This window comes from Equus przewalskii, chromosome 26 (genome assembly GCF_037783145.1).
Source record: "Equus przewalskii isolate Varuska chromosome 26, EquPr2, whole genome shotgun sequence".
Taxonomy (NCBI): Eukaryota; Metazoa; Chordata; class Mammalia; order Perissodactyla; family Equidae; genus Equus; species Equus przewalskii.
This window is the reverse complement of record NC_091856.1, coordinates 26,466,497-26,490,024: the sequence shown is the minus strand read 5'-3', so window position 1 is coordinate 26,490,024 and position 23,528 is coordinate 26,466,497. Positions and strand designations below refer to the sequence as shown.

The 23,528-nt window shown below is 38.7% G+C and overlaps 3 protein-coding genes and 1 pseudogene across 3 annotated transcripts; 1 reads left to right on the top strand and 3 right to left on the bottom strand.

The window, feature by feature from the left end:
- Positions 1-611: 611 nt before the first annotated feature.
- Positions 612-7,082, top strand: LOC103555899 (olfactory receptor 1J1-like). The gene is made up of 2 exons (XM_008527711.2): positions 612-1,527; positions 7,078-7,082. The coding sequence occupies exons 1-2, from the start codon at positions 612-614 to the stop codon at positions 7,080-7,082; spliced, it is 921 nt and encodes a 306-aa protein (XP_008525933.2).
- Positions 6,584-23,026, bottom strand: LOC103555898 (olfactory receptor 1J21-like). The gene is made up of 2 exons (XM_070596362.1): positions 22,649-23,026; positions 6,584-9,250 (listed from the first exon to the last, which is right to left on the bottom strand). Exons 1-2 carry the CDS (start codon positions 22,653-22,655, stop codon positions 8,298-8,300), a joined length of 960 nt encoding a protein of 319 aa, XP_070452463.1. The 5' UTR covers positions 22,656-23,026; the 3' UTR covers positions 6,584-8,297.
- LOC103555897 (olfactory receptor 1J4-like) lies at positions 13,360-20,560 on the bottom strand (annotated as a pseudogene).
- Positions 22,072-23,013, bottom strand: LOC103555896 (olfactory receptor 1J4-like). The gene has a single exon (XM_008527709.2). The coding sequence runs from the start codon at positions 23,011-23,013 to the stop codon at positions 22,072-22,074; it is 942 nt and encodes a 313-aa protein (XP_008525931.2).
- Positions 23,027-23,528: the final 502 nt, after the last annotated feature.

Genomic DNA, 23,528 nt, shown 5'->3' with positions numbered 1-23,528 from the left:
TTGTCTGCAATAGGTTCTGGGTCTATAATCAAAGCACAAATTAGAAATAATCATGGAATGGGTAGAGCAGCAGAGGATACAGGATTAAACAGCTCATTACACACAAAATTATGAAGGTTAATGAGGTTTCTGATGTCAAATCACTTGTTTTACTTCCAGAGATCAAACTGAAGTCACAGTACTTTGGTCCAAAATCTTGCTTCTCTTCTTCTTTCCTCAGTGACTGTGAGACTGTCTGCCTCAGCTATCCAATCTGAAGGTGGAAATAACAGCAATACCTACCTAGCTTGCCTAGTTAAGACTGTTGAATCAGCCACTACATGTAAGCTATTAGAACAGTGCATCAGGACAGCATTTCATAAACATTAATTGTTAATATTATCATTTACAGAGGATGGGACCCGATTAAGAACGAAAGCGGCTGTATATAGTAAACCTACACTTTTTCCACATATATCTATCAAAACATGCATCAAATATAGGAAAATATGGGTGAAGGCATTCCCTAGATCAAAAGAATATCTCTATTATGCTATGGCACGATGATCATTTTTTTTTATCCTAAGACATTCCTTTTCTTTTCAACTTTCCCCTCCAGCTGATGTATTAGTATGAGAAGGGAGAACCAGAGCGGTGTGTCCGAATTCCTCCTCCTGGGGCTCTCCATTCGGCCCGAGCAGCAGGGTGCATTATTTACCCTGTTCCTGGGCATGTACCTGACCACGGTGCTGGGGAACCTGCTCATCATCCTGCTCATCAGGCTGGACTCTCACCTCCACACCCCAATGTACTTCTTCCTCAGCCACTTGGCCTTCACTGATGTCTCCTTCTCATCTGTGACTGTCCCTAAGATGCTGATGAACATGCACACTAAATACAAATCCATACCCTATGCAGGGTGCATTTCACAGACATATTTTTTCATATTCTTTGCTGCTGTGGACAGTTTCCTGATCACTTCAATGGCTTATGACAGGTATGTGGCCATCTGTCACCCTATGCATTATACAATCATCATGAGTCAGAGCGTTTGTGTCATGCTAGTGGCTGGGTCCTGGCTCATTTCTTGTGCTTGTGCTCTTTTGCACACCCTCCTCTTGGCCCAGCTGTCTTTCTGTGCTGACTACACTGTCCCTCACTTCTTCTGTGACCTTGCTGCCCTACTCAAGTTGTCCTGCTCAGACACTTCCCTCAACCAATTGGTAATCTTTACTGTGGGGTTAACAACCATTGTGCTTCCATTCTTAGGCATCCTGGTTTCTTATGGCCATATTGGGGCCACCATCCTCCAGGTTCCCTCTACCCAGGGCATCTGCAAAGCCTTGTCCACTTGTGGATCTCATCTCTCAGTAGTGACACTTTACTATGGGGCAATTATTGGTCTATATTTCCTTCCTTCATCCAACAACCCCAATGGCAATAACATAATTGCATCATTGATGTACACAGTGGTCACTCCCATGTTAAACCCCTTCATTTATAGCCTGAGAAATAAAGACGTGAAGGGGGCATTGAGAAAACTCCTGAGTAAGAAAACATATTTTTCCATCTGATACTTACTTTTGTTTTTAAATACTTATATGATCTTGTCTCCACAATTACATGTAAATACACGTTATTAAAAATATAGCTCACTTGTCCTCCTTCCACAGCTGTTGCTCAGAAATCTTGGCTGACATTATGCTCGCACCTTCTAAGAGGAGTATTAAAATGTTACATGCTTTCTAAGAATTAATTTGCTCTTTTCTTGGATAATGGGGATTGTAAATACTTTGAGGATGCTATGTCACTTTGGCTGGTATCACTGAATAGAAGCTGTCAGGATGACCCTTTCCCAATATTAGAGTTGTTATAAAATGTGTTTGGCCTTTCACATTTCCATTTCTAAAGAATTTTCAATTTTGGTGACAAACTGACTTCTCCTTCACCCAAGCACCCAGGCATGCCAGGACCCTGAGCACTTCTAGAACTTTCAGGGAAAGCATATTAAATTTTACCCTCCTTACGTAATAATTAATACACTACTTTCTTGTCCTTCAGGAATAGAGCCCATGCTTTCTTACCCTCCAAACACATATAGATATTCAGCAGCAAAATAAATGTCACCTCTATTGTCTCAGGTACTGGTTGAACAGCTTAATATACATTAAAATCAACTAATTTAATCCTTACAACAACCCTAAGAGATATGTAGGGAAAACTCAGTCTCAAAGCGCTGAAGACTTCCTTTAAACTGCAGTTAGTGAAAGGAAGATTTCGGTCTTGGCAGTCTGACTCCAGAGTGATTCAGCCAAGGACTATGATTGTTTATATGGATTACTGTGCCCTGAGGAGGAATAATTAGCTCAGCCTAGTGGCAGAGGATATGAAAAACTTGCCAGAGAAGGTGTTGCTCTACCGGAGACTTAAAAAATTAGAATTATCCAGGCACATGAAATTCTATCTTGTCCTGATGAGCAAAGAAAGAGGGAGCAGCACGTGTCTGGCTGTGAAATTGGAAGTTTTAGCTGATATATCAAGATTTGATAGACACAAAATACTAAAGTGAGTTGTAAGAGGCAAAATGAAGATGTTTGTAGGAAATGCTCAATAATCAATTTCATAATTTTTGAGCCTCTCAACGTGGATGTGTATCTAAAAAGTGCTAAGAACTGGAGATGAGAGGTTCTTGTAGAGCGATGTGTTTTGTTTTTTGTGTGTTTTTTTTTTTTGACAAAGCTGTACAGCAAACCCAAATCTTCCAAGAGATTAGGGGGCGCTTTCCTCTTCTCTTGAGCTTTAGTGGCAGAAGTTTCAAAAGAACCATTTAAATAGTTTGATGTATGTCCCTTGCTTTTATGAGAGTGAGAGAAATAGGAACAATGAAATAGGAGGGGAGAGAGAAAGAACTGGAATTATAGAATAGAATTATATTGGGAAACACTTTTACTTCTTTTCATGGTGGGACAAAATAAGCAAAAATGTTCCCTATGGACCACAGGTGGGTTATGTGTGAGAGAGAAATGATACAAAACCATTTTCAATTCTTATCAAGAAAACCCATTAGAAATCTAGGAAGCTCCAAGAGAGAATAAGAGATCTGAAGGGAATATACCACCACAAAACCAAGGGCTATGAGGAGAAGCTTTCACAGGAAGAAATATATTTAGTTATATCACAGAGATGCCAGCCCAGAAGTCATTGAATACCTCCTGGCCTGGAAGTGACAATAAGCGAATGAGTCTGTTTTAACCACCATCCAGGTCAAGAGAAGTCAAAACCTTTTAATAGGGTAGCAACCAAAAAAGCATGTTATTGTCATCCCTTTCTCTTTCTTCCTTCCATACTCCATCCCCAGAAGGTGAGTTCAGCAACTCCAATTAGACTTGAGGAAAATGAGGGGACAAGAGATAATATACTGTATGACTCCTCTCTGGACTTCAGATGTTTGCCTGCAGCCAGATCCAATGAGGGAAAATGAAATTTAACTACAGAATTGAGGCAGTGTTCATGATAGGAAGTAATCTTTACCCTTTCTAATACCTAAGGGTTAGAAGAGAATTTATGGTGTTCATAAGAGATTTTATTCAGTTGAAGAGTGAAACAATCCTCAATTAAATCAGTTTTGAAAGAATAGCAGGAATAAATTACATCTTCTGAGAAGTACTTATTCAACATTCCAGATATTAAGTGTTGTATATTGGATTATTGTTTAAAAAAATATTTACTCCTTCCTTTTCGTTTCCAAGGCAGGAATGTACTTTCACACTCCACTGATGTTAGGCGTGCCATTGTGACACAGGGCTTTTTCACCCCCCTGTATATCAGTTAACTCTTGCCACAAAAATGCTGGATAACAAATGACCACAAAATCTCAGCAGGCTTCAACAATAAGCATTTATGTTACCTATGAATCTGAGGGTTGTTTGATGCTTGGCTGATCTACCTTAGGCTGATCTAGCTTGGGATGGTTGTTTTTCCAGACTTGGCTGGTCTCACTCATGCTTCTCTGACCATCTTCTGGTTATCTGACCTAAAGTGGGCTCATCTAGGTTGGCTCTGTCCCTTGCATCCTCATCCTGTTCCTGGGACTTGTGTATGGGCACTCTCAGCCTCCTACAGAATCCCTCTTTCTTGTCCTTATGTCCTATATTAGATTGTCTGTTGTTAACTTAGCATCATCATCACCCACTTGGAAGGCTTGTCTTGCATTGTAGTGGTCAGGCTGGAAACTACATTTTCCGGATTATTCTTTTCTGTATTGTCCATATTTAATGTTTTCCAATGAGAGAAACTCGTGAGAGATTTAGAAGTCAGAGGGGAAGCCATTCCTCTCTGGAGGTAATTGTAGCTGGAAGTATCAGCAGATGTGAGATTCATAGTAGTTTCCAACTGAGCTCCTAAGAGCCACCTGCATTACTGCTACAGACTGAGATACCTGTAGGAGTTCTTCAGTGATTCTTGAGATTTGCAGCTACTACACATTAATCTTTTGAAACTATCTATTTTATGCTTTAGGCTGAAATCTTTAGCTTTGGCTTTTTTAATCTTCAAAGGCAACTTCTTTGGTTTTTCTCCAACCTTGCAACAATTTTGTAGGCAAACACTTTTGTTCTACTCTCTTGAACAAATCCTTACCGATACGCTTCAACTTAAAGATTACCCATCATTTACCTGCATCTATTTTTTTGCAGTACAGATGAAATTACCTAATTGATACTTCCATTATTAGTCGAGGACATCTATTGCAGAGTAGTGGAGAAAAAATAAAGTCTTTAAAATTGATTACTTTTAAAAACTTCATTATTTATATGAAAAACATTAAAATGAATCTCTACCTAACACATTAAAAACAATCAACTTCATATATTTCAAGGAATTTCAAGGAATGAAGGCAGTTTGAAAACTTGACATAAAAATAAAGCACGCTATCTATAGGTACCTGAGAGAGGGAAGTCTTTTTTTTTTTTTTTTTTGAGGAAGATTAACCCTGAGCTAACATCTGCTGCCAATCCTCCTCTTTTTGCTGAGGAAGACTGGCCCTGAGCTAACATCCATGCCCATCTTCCTCTACTTTATATGTGAGATGTCTGCCACAGCATGACTTGACCAGCAGTGTGCAGGTCAGCACCTTGGATCCAAACTAGCGAACTCCTGGCCGCCGAAGCAGAATGTGCAAAGTTAACCACTGCACCACCAGATTGGCCCCCAGGGAAGCCTTTTTTTTTTTTTTTTAAATTCTAATATATTTGGTTTAAACCAGATTGAAAAGCAAATAATTTACTAGCCAATGTCAGTGAAAGCCACTTGCAATATATACAACTGACAAAGGATTTATTTCCAGATTATATGGAGTCTGTCCTACAACACAATAAATACAAGAGTAAGAATCCGATAAAAAAAGCAGGGAAAAGAAATAATCATGTATCTCACAAAAGAAAATTTTGTGTCAATAAAGATTGTGATGGCTGCTCTAGTGGTGCAGTGTGGATCTTATAGTAGGTTGAGGGCATTTCACTATGTGGTAATTCAGGGACCAGGTTCAATTATCTCTCAGGGCAGCAGGTCATTTGCTTCCAGACCATAGAGGAGAAGACACATACTCTTCTTTAAAATTCTACCCAGGAATGTCACATTCTCCTCCAGTGGGGAGAACATGCCATGTACCTACATCTAGATTAGTAGAAAATGTGGCAACTGCCTCCCAGTGACAACTTTACATGTTTACAGGAGGTCATGAAATTTTGGTGGACAGTCAGCCATCTCTGCCACATATATCCAATAAGCATATGCTAAGATGCTCTACCTCATTAATAATCAGGGAACTAGAAAGTAAAACTACAATAAGATATAATTTTCTACTCACCGGAATTGCAAAAATTAAGAAGCCTGTCAATACCAAGTGTTGTTGAACAAGTAAAGTAATAGGAATTCTCGTATCAGGTGGTGAAGATTTAAATTAGTATAATTTAAAAAAAAATTAATAGAAAATTTCTTAGAGCAGTTTTAGCTTTACAGAAAAATTGAGCAGAAAGTTTCCATATACTTCTCCTCTACCCCTACCCAGTTCCTCTATTATTAACATCTTGCATCCATGTGGTACATTTGTTATGACTGAATCAACATTGGTATATTATTAACTAAAGTCCACAGATAACATTAGAATTCACTCTTCGTGTTGTATATATTTTTTTCGACAAATACATAATGACATGTATCCACTGTTGCAGCATCATACAGAATAGTATCACTGTCCCCAAAATCCCCTTTGCTCCACATATTTATCCTTCTCCCCACCAAGCCCTGATCTCTGGTAACCACTGATCTTTTTGCTGTCTCTATGGTCTGCCTTCTCCAGAGTGTCATATTGTTGAAATCATACAGTATGTAAACTTTTCATACTGGCTTCTTAGTAGAACTATTTTAAGAAGAGTTTAGCAGCAATAGTTAAGTTGAATATACACATGCCCACGATCCAGTAGTTCTTCTTCTGGGTATAGAATTTACGGAATATCTTGCATATATGCACTAGATGATGTACAAGAATGTCTGCAGCAGCATTGTTTGTAATAGCAAATGCTGAAAGCAAACAAAACAGCCATAGAAAATAGAACAGACAAGTTTATTAGAGCCTCACAATGGAATATTATACAGTACAGATGAATTTCACAAGGGCAGTATTAGACAGCAAAAGCAAAGCCTATAAAAATAAATATAATATTATTCCACTTATATGCAGTTCTAGAGCAGGAAAAATTGAAGGATAAATATATGTGTTAAAACTTTAAAGAAAAATAAGAGAATATTGGAAATATTAAAGATACTGGGTATTTTTAAGAGGAGAGGAAGATACAAATGAGGAGAAGATACAAGGGGCTTAACAATATTGATAATTTTCTACTAAATAAGCCTGGAGATTGTTAAGTGATTACTCTTAATATTATTCTTTAAAGTATGATTAGATTTCACATATATTAAAAAAATACATATGCACCTATATATACACAAACAACATACTATATATATACACATACATATTTATACTGTATATGTTATATAAGTTCTTTCTATTGTATGCAATTTTAATATTTTTTAAAGTTTAAATAAAATTTCCAAGTAAAATGGGTAAAAATATTGCTCAAGTTTGAAACATATTGAAGTTATTTGAAGTACTCAAGATTTGACTTCACATGTAGAGTAATTTGAGTACCACCTCCACTAAATAAGTGCTAGTTTTGTGGCACTGGGCAACTTGCTAAGCCTGTCTTAATAGAAATCACTTCCTTTATTCCAATTACTAAGATTAAATGGAATAATGGATACAGAAATATTTGTCACAGCTATCAGCATATAGCAATGAAGTTAGCTATGATTGCCTTGAGCAGAGGTAGTTCCTCAACGACTGAAGACAAAACTTTACCATTTCAGATGGAAACATAGGACTCTATATTCACAAACTTGGGACAGGGAAGTACTTTTATTAGAATTCAGGTATATTTAAACTACACTAAGTGTTGCCTGAGTTCAATTCAGGTTGCCCAGATTTCCCAATATTCTTACTAGACATTCTTAGCACCATATCATGAAAGACTGAACCGCCTCATCAGAGTAGACTCATCACCCATACTCACATCATCACTTGGAAAGCAACTTTAAAATCTCCACTCTCACTACCATGTTTCACAGCAATTGGCCAAATTGGCCATCCAAGGACACAGAGGGCTACAGTCAAGTTTGAGTTCACCACCTGGGACCAGTATCAGTCCTATCTGGACAATTTTCCTGGCCTTTTACAGAAAATCATCTCATTTCAATTTTTGGCCAGGTCCTCTGAATTTATGGGAAAAAAATGTCATACTAAAATACTATAAACATAACTGCAACCAAAATTCAGACAATTGATATGAAATTAGAAATAAAAATAAAACTCAATATCTAACTGATGTCATTCATAAAAATAAATTCAAATGTATTACAAAATTAAACACAAAAATAAAATCAAGAAACTGCCAGAAGGAATATTTTTGTTATCTTGAGAAGGGAAAAACTTTGCTATATAAGAGTTGTAAACTATAAAAAATAAAAGACTGAAAGCTACGACTTCATAAAAATTATAAATAAACCTTTCCCATGACTCTCTAAAATGAACAAAAACTAAACAGAGAAGAAAACTAAGTCCAAGTGAAACAGAGACTGAAGGAAGAATGTCACATCAAGTTTCACTAAAAAGCAGCTATTCAGAGAGGAAAGGATGCTTGTGTTGCATGTGCAGGATGAAGCAAGACTTATATTAGCTTAATAGGAAAAAAAAATGCTCATCATGGTGAAAATTTTCCTCTACTGAGTACATTCCCCAGAGCTCCTTTCATATCCCTATTCCTCAGACTGTAGATAAAGGGATTTAGCATGGGAGTGACCAGACTGTAGAATACAGCCACGATGACATCCTTGTCATTGGATTCACTGTATGAGGGGAAAAAATACAGTCCAATAATTGCTCCATAGTACAGAGATACCACGGAGAGGTGAGAGCCACATGTGGACAAGGCTTTGCCTATTCCCTTGGTGGAGGGGACTTTAAGGGTGGTGGCCCCAATGAGACCATAAGAGACCAGGATGTATATGAATGGCAGGGTAATGACTACTGCTCCCACAGTGACTATAATCAGCTCATTGACTGTGGTATCTGAGCTGGACAGCTTAAGTAATGTGGAGAGGTCACAGAAGAAGTGGGGGAGAATGTTATCTCCACAGAAAGATAGACGGGCCAGGAGGAGGGTATGCAAAAGTGCGTTAGTGCAGGATAGGACCCAGGACACAGTTACTAGCAGGAAACACAACTTCTGACTCATGATTGTGGTGTAGTGGAGGGGGTGACAGATGGCCACATACCTGTCGTAGGCCATTGATGTGAGAAGGAAGCTGTCAAGACACCCAAACAGCAAGAAGAAATACACCTGGGAAATGCACCCAGAATATGAGATGGATTGACTCTGTGTGTGCATATTCATGAGCATCTTTGGAGCTGTGACTGATGAGTAAGAGATATCAGTGAAGGCCAAGTGACTGAGGAAGAAGTACATGGGAGTGTGGAGGCAAGAGTCCAGCCTGATGAGCAGGATGATGAGCAAGTTCCCCAGCACTGTGGTCAGGTACATGACCAGAAAAAGACTGTAGTATACACCTTGCTTCTCTGTCCAGATGGGGAGCCCCAGGAGGAGAAATTCAGACACACTGCTCTCATTATCCCTCCTCATCTTCTTCTCTTTTGCTGGAGATAAAAAAAAAGAAATGAAAATGTGAAAGTATGAGAAATCATTATGACTATCACGTAATGAAACATGGTTTGAACTTGTCAGTACATGAATTTTAACCTGAATGGCTCATGCTTTTTACCCTACTGATGGGCTAGTGTTGCTCTGACTTCAGGTTATTATGCATCCATCTAGAAACCAAAAGAATCTCTTTTGGAGAAACCATGAAACATCAGAATGATGATATCAGAACAGGTTCAAATGAGGAGTCCAGGGGTTCATGACAGAAATCTGAGACTAGGAAATTATGGTTAAGGCTAAGTCAGTAATCACTTATTAGAAACTCTAGTAGAGGCTCTCCAATTGATCTGTTGGCCTTTCCTAATCTTTCTCATACCTCTCACAAATGCTTTGGCTATTGCTTTATTTCCATGGATTGGATCAAGTCAACACAACTCAGTGGGGTCCTCTGATCTCCCAGAAATCAAAATTTGGAGACTTGGTGGAAACATATGTAACTAATCAAGGCAAAGCATTAAGGACAAGAATGTATGTCAATAACATATAAGACCTAGTGACATACCTAGTTGTGTAGCCATTAGTTCATCCCTTAAGAAAATTCCTTCCCACTCCTCAACATTTTCAGTCTACCAGAACTCTCTCTAAAGGAATTTTCATGGAATATGGAGAAAAAAGTCTGCTTCTCTTCCAAATTCCCATCTAATTCCCTCAGTTCTAATGAGATCACTCTTATTCAAGTGCTCTGAACACCAGGAAATACTTTGGCTTTCCCTCTCAGATACTGGATCTGCCAAAGAATAAGCTCTTTGTAAGTGTCTGTCCAGATTTTACCGAATAATGGCTCCTTTTTCACAGTTCCTAACCTAAGTTTTATGCCAGTGATTCATGACTAATATTTTTCTCGTTATATACCAACACTTCTTACACTTTGATCTTGCTGTCATTTCTCTCTCTTTCTTCTTGAGATCAGTTAGTCTTAGACTCGTCCGTGGGAACACTCACAATATGATAGGGAAAAAGACCATGATTGCCTATCTGCTAAAAAATGGAATCAATATACTATATAAAGACATGCAGTCTAAAGATCTTTCTTTCTGAGAAGTGAGAATGTTTTACAGAACTCACCATGCATGTTGGGGTTAACTAAAGTTTACATTATGTACCAATTCTCCCGATTTGACTAAAATTATCTCTACAATTACTACTTTCTTCAGTCCACTACATTAAGAATCCTGTTAATTTAATATTATTACCTGAGACAAATTACACAGTGCTGTTAGTCATACCATGTTAATAACAGTGAGTTTCTCACCATGAGAGTGCTGACTTGCTGTCTGATGGACATCTAGCTTCTTTCTAATATTTTTCTATTTCCAGCAATATTTCATTAATAACATCGTTCATATGCCAATTTTCACATTAACATATATATCAACATACATATAGTTGTCGTGTATATATATATATATATCTAGGATAAATTCCTATAAATTGGATTGGCGGATATATACATTCACAATTTTGATAGATATTGTCAAATTACAAGAGGCTAATTGGGGAGGGAGCCTGTTTTAATGGGGTCTTTAAAATAAATCCTACACAATAAGAGCCTGTTGTGTGAAGATTATAAAAATGGGCTTTCTAGCCATTTTCAGAGGACAGAGCTATGGTGTTTGAGGAACCGAGAAAATTCAGGAGCATAGTTAGCATGGGCAAGTTATGCGATTGGAGAATTATCCAGGAGCCAGTTTATGTAAGGCCATTTCAACTATAATGCAATGTTTTTATTCTATTCTCATAGCTTATTCTCTGGTGTGAGGAGTGGAAGAGCCACGTTAGGGATCAGTACCACAGACTGGACACAAACACACACATCAACACGCAAACGCATGCCATCACGCCATTGAATTTAAATTCTACTCCTGCTCTACAATGCATCTCAGGTGATGAGCACATATACCTCAGTTACAAGGCCTGGGAAGGTTCTCTCATTTTGCTCTAGAAGACACAGGATACAAAGAAGCAGGTGGAGTCTCTAAGGGTCTCAAATATGCATTGCAACAGGGAGAAGCGTTATCAGTTCAAAAGCAAATAAGATAGACGTATGAACACATGCTTATTTACAACTCCTGAGCAATGAACATGGGTTCTAACTTTACCAATCATGGAGAGGGCCTGGCAGCGGAGGGAGGGGAGGTGGAGGGTGTGGGGGGCAGTTCTCTACCTCCAGCTCCAAATTAGAGACAAACAGGAAATAATTGCTTTGTTACCTTTGGTTCCCTTGAGGGAAGAACAGTTTGTTGATAGCAGGCCATAGGAAACTTCACCCTTGGAGGAATGATGATGATAACCACAAAGCACCTGCTGGGAACTTTACGATTCACAAAGCTTTTTGCCTGCTTGGTTGGCATTGGGAAAACTGTGATTCAGAGTCCATTATAAATGAAGCCAGAGATTGAGTGTGTCAACAAAAGTCTCTTGTTTCTGAACCCTTTGCTATCTCAAGAACACCAGAAATACTTTAATACTTTCACTTTCTGAACAAAAGATTAAAGGACTTTATATCTCATCACCACAGCTGGACCCTGGGGAATGGAAGACAGTTTCTATAGATATTGGTCTCCTGCCCAAAGGCTATGGAGTCAGCATTCTCTTGGTGTAAGTTTCTCACAAGACTATACAATAACCATTCAATAGATGCTTTCTACTAAACCTCTCACAAAATCGATTCAAATTTATTGCACACATCTACAGTTCCATTTCTTTGAAGCTAGATAGGAGATGAATATCATATGCTTCTTATCTGAGGTGAAGATGTTTGAATATTCGTAAGTGCTATTTATTTGTTCTGTTTTGTGTTAAAACCAATCTATACTTGGAACTGCTGTTTGAATGAAGAGTCACGTAAGGTATTTAGATTTCAGAAATGGTTTCTAGGTTGTGTGGATCATGGTTGATAATCTGTTGCTCTGATTATAATGCTACAATTGATCGGCCTGTGTTCCTAAAAGTCATGATTTGACAAGACTTCCTTCTCAAACCAGAAGAACATCATTGGAACCTACCTCTTTCCTTAATACGTCAGATCAAGACAAAAACAGTGACTCTGCAGGATTTCTTATTTAATGAATATGAGAAAAAGTGTCTCTTTGAATTAGGAAATGACATATGCCACTTCCTAACAGATCTTCATCTTTAGACTCTGTTATCCCATTCCCTACCATTTTTCTGAACGTTCTTCAAAACCTGCCCCCTGCTATAGCTTATAATTTAGTAACAAAAATACCCTTACATGTCCCTTCGCAAAAACAGAAAATAAGCAAAATGAGATTAATAGGTATTTCAGAGAAAAGAAACTCAAATGGATTAATAATAACGTAAAAAGATAATCAACCTCCATAATAATCAGGGAAGACAAAACCTCAATAAGATTCCATTTTATATTAATAGGTTGGAAAATTTAAGTTAGAAATTGCTCTTTGTTGGCAACAGTGTATATTAATTGGAAATCTTATTCGTTTCTAATAGAGAAACAACATGGCATTATGTTTTAGAGTTGAAAATGTACATTGGACCATGCAATTCTTCTCTCAGGTTTATATCCTAAAGAAGTTTTGCACATGTACAACTGGAGACAAAAATAAGAAGGTTCATAGCAATGTTGTTCACAATAGCAGAAAAAAAATGAAAAAAAGTCCAAAAACCATTGACTAGGATCTTCAGCACTATAGATTATCATTAATTTTCATGCAAATATTTTCTAACACCTTACTTTCTAAATCAATTCAATTTTATAAACATTAAAACTAATTTGAACATAGGGTCAAATCTACATTTCACTCTATGTTTAAGAAATATTTCTCAAACACATATGACAGTTGGAATCTTCTTCAATTTGGGAATCAATAATTTAAAGAGTGAGAAGCTATCTTTGGCAAATATATTTTACACTTCTAATCCCAAGGACTATAGAGGACCAAAAATAGGAGAGACTACGAAAAGGAGAGTGTGTAGGGAGAAGGAACAAAGTTGGTCATCTAACTACACATTATCAAGGATATCTGACTGGGTCAGTGAATAAGATAAGAATAAGAAGAGAGTACTGTCACTTGGAGAAAAAGATCTCCTTCCTGAGAAGTTTCCCCAAGGCCCATTTTATGTCTCTGTTCCTCATGCTGTAGATGAAGGGATTCAGCATGGAAGTGACCACTGTATACTTCAATGAAGCAATTATGACTTTGCCACTGGGGTTGCTTGAGGATGGGAAAAAGTACAATGCCACAATTATTCAATAGAACAGAAAAATCACAGAGAAGTGAGAGTCACAGGTGGACAAAGCTTTGAAGATCCCCTTGATTGAGGGAAACCTCAGGATGGTGGCCCCAATACTGCCATAAGAGACAAGAACACTGGTAAATGACAGGAAAATGACCAATCCCCTAACAATGAAGATAAAAATCTCATGGAGAGAGGTGTCTGAGCAGGAGGGCTTAAGCAGGACAGTGAGGTCACAGAGGAAGTAGGGGATGGTGTTGTCAGCACAGAAGGACAGTTGAGCCAGGATGAGGGTGTGGGATAGGGCACAGGTGAAAGAGAGGAGCCAGGATCCAGCCAAAAGAAATATACAGAGCTTCTCCCTCATGATGGCAGTGTAGTGTAGAGGGTGACAAATGGCCACATATCTATCATATGCCATCAGTGCAAGAAGGTTAACAATAGAACCAAAGAATATGAAAAAAAAATCTATGTTGAGTACCATGCATAGACGATGGATGGATGCTGGGTATGCATGTTTGTCAACACCTTAGGGACTCTGACAGATGAAAGGGAGGCATCAGTGAGGGCCAAGTGGCTGAGGAAGTAGTACATGGGGGTGTGGAGGCAAGAGTGCAGCCCTATGAGTAGGTTTCTCCAGCATTGTGGTTAGGTATATGACCAGGAACAGGGCAAAGAGCATGCCTTGCTGGTCTATCTGGATAGGGAGCCCCAGGAGGAGGAACTCAGACACACTGCTCTGGTTCTCTGTCCTCATACTCCTCTTCTCTCTGGTTAGGTTGAAGGAATACGGAGAATGTGTAAAATAATAGTGGTGATGGAAATCACAGTAGAGCTATCTACTTTCTACTGAAGAATTCCTCAGGATATTTCTTTCATGATTTTGCCTGAATCCCCACTGAACCCTAGTAGAGCAGGAGGGAGCCATCAGAGTTCCAATGGCCATCAAAATTCCTTCATTGCAAACCAGGGGGAATTTATTTACTTATTTAACTGCGTGTTAGATGCCATACTGTTTCCTGGAGAAAACAAGACAGAAAAAAGCCTTTCCTTCATGGAGCTCACATTCTAAGGAGTAGTCTTCATGAACTAATTCAAATCAGTGTATCTGCAACTAGACTTCCAGGAGGATCTGACCCTAATACTTCCCAACTAGTTTCAAAATCTTAATTTCTCCTAGCCTTTGAACCTCTACAAAATAAGCACAACAATGCCCACACATAGCGTTTACAGAAAAATTAAACAATTCAATTTGATTTATGATGTTAGAGCAGAGTTCTTCATATGGTAAGGGCATGGATATGTCATCTAACATCTTCATGCTAGTGTCAAGTGCCCAGATAAATCCTAAGTTGATCTTTAGGAACCCAATACACCAGAAATGTGAGGTGGGAATTATAAAGAAGAAGGTGGCTGATCTAAAAGTTGTGTTCACGTACGTGGGCTCTCAATGTCTCAGGGAAGGAGCAGAGACACACACCCTAGACCATGTGGTTAATTTCCTGATGTGATGTAGCTTGATGCATTTTACTCCTTTTGGAAAAAGTAAATTATGCTTCTATCATCTCTCCCCTTTTGTTTCGTTTTTTTTTAAAGATTGGTACCTGAGCTAACGACTGTTGCCAATCTTTTCATTTTTTTTCTGCTTTTTCTCCCCCAAATCCCCCCAGTACATAGTTGTATATTTTTTTGTTGTGAGTCTTTCTAGTTGTGGCATGTGAGACGCTGCCTCACCGTGGCCTGATGAGTGGTGCCATGTCCGCGCCCAGGATCCAAACAGGCAAAACCCTGGGGCGCCGAAGCGGAGCGTGAACTTAACCACTTGGCCATGGGGCCGGCCCTCTATCATCTCTCTTGTTGTCTATTTCTCTGCATCTATCTTCAGTGTATCAAAATGGCTCAGTTATAAGTATCCATAAGCAGTAAGACACCTGAACATTTTCCCTAGAACCTAAGAACTAGTAGATGCTGTAAGATTGATGATGCCTGCTAAAATTAGTATTTATCTTAGTAACATGACTATTTCTTAATATCAATCTTATTATACTTGAAATTTATTAAACAGGTGCCCTACTATGCACCAGTTAAAATGAAGGTATTTTGTTTATATATATGTTTCTTCTGTGTTTGTGTGCATGCATGTGTGCTGGAGCTAAGAGATGTTAAGCAAACAGCCCATGGTCACAAAGCCAGTAACTACTATAGTCATCACCCTGATACCAAAACCAAACAAGGCAAGACAAAAAATAAAATTACAGGCCAATACCACTGATGAATATTGATGCAAATATCCTCAACAAAATACTAGCAAATTGAATACAAGAATACATTAAAAATATCATATACCATAATTAAGTGGGATTTATTTCAGGGATGCAGGGATGGTACAACATCTATAAGTCAATCAACGTGATATACCACGTTAACAAGAATAAAAACACATGATCTTCTCAATAGATGCAGAGAAAGCATTTACCAAGATAAAGCATCCATTTATGATAAGAACTCTGAATAAAATAGGTATGGAAGGAAAGGACCTCAACATACTAAAGGCCATATGTGACCAACCCACAGCTAATAACATTCTCTATGGAGAAAAACTGAAAGCTATCTCTCTAAGAACAGGAACCAGACAAGGATGCCCACTTTTACCACTCATTTAACATGGTATTGAAAGTCCTGGTCCAGAGAAATCAGTCATAAAAAGAAATAAAAGGGATCCAAATTGGAAAGGAAGATTTGAAACTGTCACTATTTGCAGAATACTTGATTTTATAATAGGAAATCCTAAAGAATGCCCCCAAAATTTTTCAGAAATAATAAATGAATACCTTAAAGTTGCAGAATACAAAAACAATATACAAAATCAGTTGTGTTTCTATGAACTAATAATGAAGTATCAGAAAGAGAAATTAAGAATACAATCTCATTTACAATTGCAACATAAAGGAAATACCGAAGTATTGGAGGTGACTACTGGAATCCACAATTACCCAATTGACCATCACTATTTCCTAAAACTGATTCATACTGATAATAATTGACATTTAATGAGCACTATATCAGACAAATATATTTTTGCATTATTGCCTGATTACATTTTTTCAACAGTTCCAGGAGATAGGTGTTATTAAACTTTATTATATACATACTCAGAAGGAGTGAGAAACTAACATGATCACACAGTTAGTAACTTCTGAAGTCACAATTCTCATTTTTTTAAAATTAGTTTGAATCTCTGCTCCCATGACACTACAGTTTATCCCTCTCTTTAGTTAGACAAAAGAGCCAGGACCTTATGAAATATTATTTCAGGATTTGAAGGAGTCCTCCTGCTCAGATAACTGTTTTCACTCAGCTTCCTACAGTCCTTTAGTTTGCAAATGGCTTTTATATGCCTTCAATTCACTGGATCCATAAGTGTTTATGTTGTGTCTGGGTAGTAGAGAAGACAGTGATTTTTTTCCTTCCATTTTATTAACACGAGTAGTGAAATCATGTACAAAATGTCACAAAGATATTGTATTGCATTTATAGATTTGAGACCAGTGGAACCTGGTCTCAAAGGCAGATTTTCTGATAATCTTTTCACAAGAGAGAGAATCCACCAATTTCTTTCCATGGGAGGTAGAGGAGCCTAAACTAAGGTTAAATGATAAAATACCCATATTCTTGGGAGAGGAACTTGACATGAACATTGTTGTGTAAGGATATGACAACAGATGCTTATTCTAGATCTGGGGGTTGCTTGGGGTCATTGCTTGGCTCAGTTCATGGGGCACAAGGAGGGGACAGTTCTTCTGGCAAGGACTGGATTCTTACTTAAGGTTGCTAGGTCAGACTTAACCTGGGGTCTCAAACTTCTCCTGGAGGAGAAACCAGAGCAGCTAATAAAACCACAGTGCTGCAATTTGAAGGGAAGAGAACAGTATAGAAATGCACCTTGATCTCATCATCACCATCTGTGAAAACAAGAGGCTGGGAAAATGCTCAGTAAGGAAGAGGAGAAGCTGAGACCTGGAGATTTGTAGATCCTTTGGATGGGACTAATACTCCTGTCTTCACAACAAATATTGTCTCCCAAGTGTCAGAAAATGGAGAGTCAAGTGTCTCAGCCTCCATGAGGCTATAACTTGCTAAGTGCTTACAACGTGCCTAGTATTTGTTAAGCACCATACCAATGAGATCTTAGAGCATCATCATTATTCCCCTTTGACAGTGGAGGATGCTGAGCATCAGAGAAGTCAAACCCAAGGCCACAAAGCTATTAAATGGGAAAGTGTTCACACACACACACACACACACACACACACACACACAGCCCCCACATAAACACACACACACAGCTACGGAGATTTTGCTCTCCTTCTGATATAAGCCAGTGCTATGAGTTCAGATACATTCTGCTTCCTGCTGTTACTTGAATCATCACTTTCTGTCCAGAAGACCCAGGATCCAAGGAAAAAGAGCAAACCTTGGTGGCCCAAGGACCTTTACAGACTTTCATGTCTGTTCACCAGGTTCAGAACCATGGGCAAGAAGATTTCCTTTTAACCATCAGAAAGAGATGCCACAGGGAAACAACTCCAAGTCCCTGACTAGAGAAGGACTCAACTAACAGCTAATTGCCCAACTTCCTCCTGGTCTCTCAGAAAGGAGCATGTTTAGGGTTCAGAGGGGCTAAGCTGAAACTGGAGTCACATGAGAAAGTGTCCCTAATGTCAGCGATACCTTGGGCTACTGGTCAAGTCTCCAGATGGGAAGCAAGAGGTTCCCCAGTCACCCATAGCCTCTGCATCATGAGTTTAGCTTCTCTGTACAGCATTGTATGGCCCAGGCATTGCAAGGGCTTAAGCAGGTTTCGTCAGGCTCCCACAACACCTAATAGGCCTCCATTAGAAAATAGAGCCCCTTAAACATTTACAGGTCTCCCCGCTCCTCAGTGAGCTGCTTTAGGCAAGGGTCTGTGCCTTGTTGAGGAGTACAGGGGTTGAGTCTATAAGGTCTGGAGAAAAGACTCTGACCTCTCCCTCTTAATAATAGTGCATACCTGAGGAATCTATCAAAGATCTCTCAGACTCAGGTTGTTCAAAGTGGAAATAATAATAGTATTCTTAGTGTGAATTTGAAGAACGGTTAAATAAGCACAAAATCAAGGCTTAATAAATGTAAGGGTTTATTGTCAATGTCTTTGTATTCACTAGGGATCAGCTTTGGCTCACAATAGGCACTTGGTAATTGCTGAATGAATTCATTTGTTCATTCACTTAACAAATAATGATTAAGGCTCTCACAAAAGTAAGACACTGCTATATGCCCTGGAGATGTCGCAGTAAATAATATAAACACAATTCCTCTCATGGAACACACATCCAAGTGGGGTGCAGAAAAGATGTTAATGAAAAATAAATGGTAGGTAAATGGTGAAAAGTGCTGGGGTACAAAAAAAATCAGGCATGGAATAGAGAGAATCAAGAAGAAGTTAAAAAAAATCTCCCAGTTACAGAGTTCTTTCTCAAAAGAACCCAGACACCCCTCCAATCAAGTGGCTCCAGGTCTATAAACTTGTTTACACCTCTACATACATTTTAGAATGGCTAAAATTAAAATGACTGCTGCTACCAATTGTTGCTGAAGCTATGAAGAAACTGGAACTCTTATATACTGCTGATAGGAATGTGAAATGATATTACCACTTTGGAAAATAGTTTGACAATTTTTTTAAATGTTAAGCGTATATCTAGCATATCACTAGGTATTTCGGCAAGGAAAAAGGAAGTATATGTCTATACATACACTTACAGAAGAATGTTCATAATGGCTTTATTTAATGACCAAAAACTGGAAACAGCCCAAATGTCCATCAGTAGGTGAATGGACAAAAAAACTGTGATACATCCATACAATGAAACACTACTCATCAATAAAAAGAATGAAGTATTGATATATATTACAAAATGAATCAATCTCAAAGTGCTTACGCTGAGTAAAACTAGGCAGCAATAAAATAATGCATACTGTATTATTCCATTTAGATAAAGTTATAGAAGATGCAAACTAGTCTATGTGACAGGAAACAGATCACTGATTCCCCTGGGGAAAGATGGGAGGAGCAAGGAGGGAGCAGGTGGGAAGGTATCGAGAAACTTCATGATCTTGATGACTTCTGGTGATAATTCATAGGAATATATGTATGTAAAAACTGTTCAACTATAGACTTTAAATATGTGAAGTTTATTGTATTACTTATACCTCAAAATCTGGTTTTTTTAAAGAAACAATAACAAAATTAAGTATGATCGTGTTATCCCTCTATTGAACACTGTCCAATGGGTTCCTAAATCAGTCAGATTGAAAACCAAAAACTCTACTATGTTTGTGTGTTAACTTGGATAGGCTACAGTTCCTAAATATTTGGTGAAATGCTATTCTAGATGTTTCTATGAAAGTATTTTTTCAATGGAATTAACATTGCAGTCAACAAACTTTGAGTAAAGCATATTGTTCTCCATATCGTCGGTGGGCCTCATCCAATCAGTGGAGGGCCTTAAGAAAAAGTCTGATTCTCACCAAAAAGAGACAGTTCTGTCAGGAGACGGTCTTTGGACCCAAAGTGCAACTTTTCCCTTGGTTTCCATCCTGCCAGTCTACTCTTCAGATTTTGGAATTGGCAGCATCCACAAATGTATGAGCCAATTTCGTAAAATAAATCTCTCTCCCCTTCTGTCACGCTCTCTTCACATCACACACACACACACACACACATCCTATTGGTTCTATTTCTCTGGAGAACTTTGACTAATACACCTACTTTGAACTTAAGTGCCCTACAAAATCTGGTCCCCTGGTATCTCTTATCACCTACCATCCATCCTCCACTTGGCTCTGTTCAGCTACAGAGGTCCTGTTAATGTTCCTGGAGTAAACCAGGCACCATCTCACCTCAGAGTTTTTCTAGTTACTGATCTTCATGCTTAGAATGTTTTTTGATCAGACATCCCCATGGCTCACTTACCTGTCCTCACATACATCTTTGGATGTTACCTTTCCAATGAGCTCTACCTGGACCACACAATGTTGAATAACCCCCACAGCACTCTTGCTTTCCCTTTTTATGCTTCGTTTATGCATAGCAGTTTTTACCCACAAACAAACCTTAGGAATTTTTTTATCTATTTCAGACAGAAAAACCCATCTTGTGTAGAGCTTACATTCCTGAAAAGAAGCAGTGACAGTAAAGGAAATAAGCTTATGGTGCATTAGAAGTGTAGTTGTGGAAAAAACAGATCATGATGAGTAGGGTCAGGAGTGCTAAGTTGTAAACTCTGTGTGGGGATTGATTTGGAGGTCCTTTTTCTTTAACTTCTATTCCCAGAACTTAGAAAATTGCCTGGCATACAGTAGTCATGAAGTAAATATTTTTGTGTGCATGAATTATAAATTCATGCATTTAGCTTTCCCCTATTAGAAGTGGCATCTCTAAGTTTGGGAACAAGACTAAAGTACTCATTTTCCCATGCTAAAATCAATCAGACAAATGTAGGCTGTTCTCACCACGAAATCCAACTTTGAGGAAAAAACACAGTCTTCCAAGAATGGGGAAATTTGGTAATGGCATTGATTCCTCTGTGTTCCCTTATTAAGTTCTTGTCACAGGCAAAACCAAATTAAATTTTTTTTGAGTTTTAGCAAACCATCAAAAGCACTTTATTATCTGACTACTATATTAAGAAGGTAAGCATTCTGGACTTTAAAAAGTACTAAACATTAGAAAATTCCCTGAATATTGTAGCTTTGCAAGACAATAGACAAGAAAGAGAAAATGAGGAGCTAATTTATATCTCATTTACGTTAACAGGTAGAAACTGAGAGTGATAATTAAAAATATAAGACCTATTGCTGAGGAGGTTTTTTTTTTCTACCTATAAAAATAATGTTCCACAAAATGTAAGCTGACTCTGTTTGAGAGTCCAAATGTTCATTTTATTATAGATAAAGTGAGTTACCATAACATATTTGAGGATTCTGACCATCTACCACCCGGGAGTCAGAAACTCAGAGTGTAAAATGGTACAACTTAGTCCAAAATACAATCACATTTCATATCTGTAATCTTAGCCTAAAGCAAAACTGTTTTTATCTTTAAAAAGGAAGCATAAAATGCCTGTGCCATGTTTTCCTTTTGAGAGAGGAGGTTGGCATGCTTTGTTTTCCTAGCAAGTCTTTCATCTCTTTTCAGAAAGACAAAACAATAGTGCAACTTATTCAGGATTATCAATTACACCAAACTAATAAGGAGTTTGGTGCTTTGAAGACTATAAAGATGAATGTGTGTTGTGGCAAATGCATATTTAGGGTTATGAAGGAATAAATGAACCACAGATGTGAATAAAGTGAAAGGGATTGGGTCCAATACCCTAACTACCCATTTGAAGGATAGTTGGCACGATGCTAGAAACACGGGCATGGTCAGGACACAATTTTCCAAGATGGCATTTCTGACAAGGTCAGTGGGTGAAATGAGAAAACAATTAGGTGATTCTCACTTGGCACAAAGGATACTGCTTCTGAAAAGAATCCCAAGAGCCAATTTGATGTCTCTGTTCCTTAGGCTATAGATGAAGGGGTTCAACAGGGGGGTCACCACTGTATACATCAGTGAGGCAATCATGTCTCTGACATTGGACTTGCTCAATGAGGAAGAAAAGTACAGTGCCATAACTGTTCCATAGAATAGAGACACCACAGAGAGATGGGACCCACAGGTGGACAAGGCTTTACAAATCCTTTTAGTAGAGGGGACCCTCAGTAGAGAAGCCCCAATGCGGCCATAAGAGACCAGGATGCCACTAAAAGGAAAAATGACAGTTGCACCCCCTGCAGTGAATATGACCAGCTCATTGAGGGAGGTATTTGAGCAGGACAACTTAAGTAGAATGGAGAGGCTACAGAAAAAGTGGGGAATGATGTTGTCAGCACAGAAGGACACTTGGACCAGGAGGAGTGTGTGCAAGAGGGCACTGCCACAGGAAAGAACCCAGGAGCCACCCACCAGCAGCACACAGAGCCCCTCCCTCATGATGGTGGTGTAACGCAGAGGGTGACAGATGGCCACATACCTGTCATATGCCATCACTGCAAGAAGGAGATTATCCACACAACCAAAAAGTAGGTAAAAATACATCTGTAAAACACATCCTGGATAGGATATGGATAGGTGCTGAGTCTGCATGTTCAACAGCATCTTTGGGACAGTGACGGAGGAGAAGGAAACATCAGTCAGGGCCAAGTGGCTGAGGAAGAAGTACATGGGGGTGTGGAGGCGAGAGTCCAGCTTGACAAGCAGGATGATTAGCAGGTTCCCCAGAACTGTGGTCAGGTATATGACCAGGAACAGTGTGAAGAACATGCCCTGCTGCTCCAGCGAGATGGGGAGCCCCAGGAGGAGGAACTCAGACACGCTGCTCTGGTTCTCCATCCTCATGCTGCTTTTCTCTCTTTAGGGAATGAGGAGGAGAGGGAAATATCAGGAACTTAGAAATACTGAGCATGGAAAACACTGTAATGCATAGTGCAATGAGATTTTTCTGTACACTGACACAGTCACTTAGAGAAAGTATGTGACATTAAGATCTTCAATGGAAATCAGGAAGGATTCATCTTTTTACACATGTTTAGACACTATGATAGGCATTAGGGAGAGAGTAGTAAATATTACACAGCCCTTGCATTTGGGGAGACCACATCCTAGTGAACAACCTCACGGAATAGTGATTAAGAGCATGGCTCTGCAGCCAGACTGCTTATGTGCTTATGTTTGATTCTTGCTTATCCCAATTGTTGTGCTCTCTCTCTCTCTGTCTCACACACACACACACACACACACACACGCATACACACACCACTTAGAGCATTATTTGGAAGATTAAAAAGTATACCACTTACAAAATAAGTGTTCAACACAAAAACTCACTTCACACCATTAGAATGGCTATTATC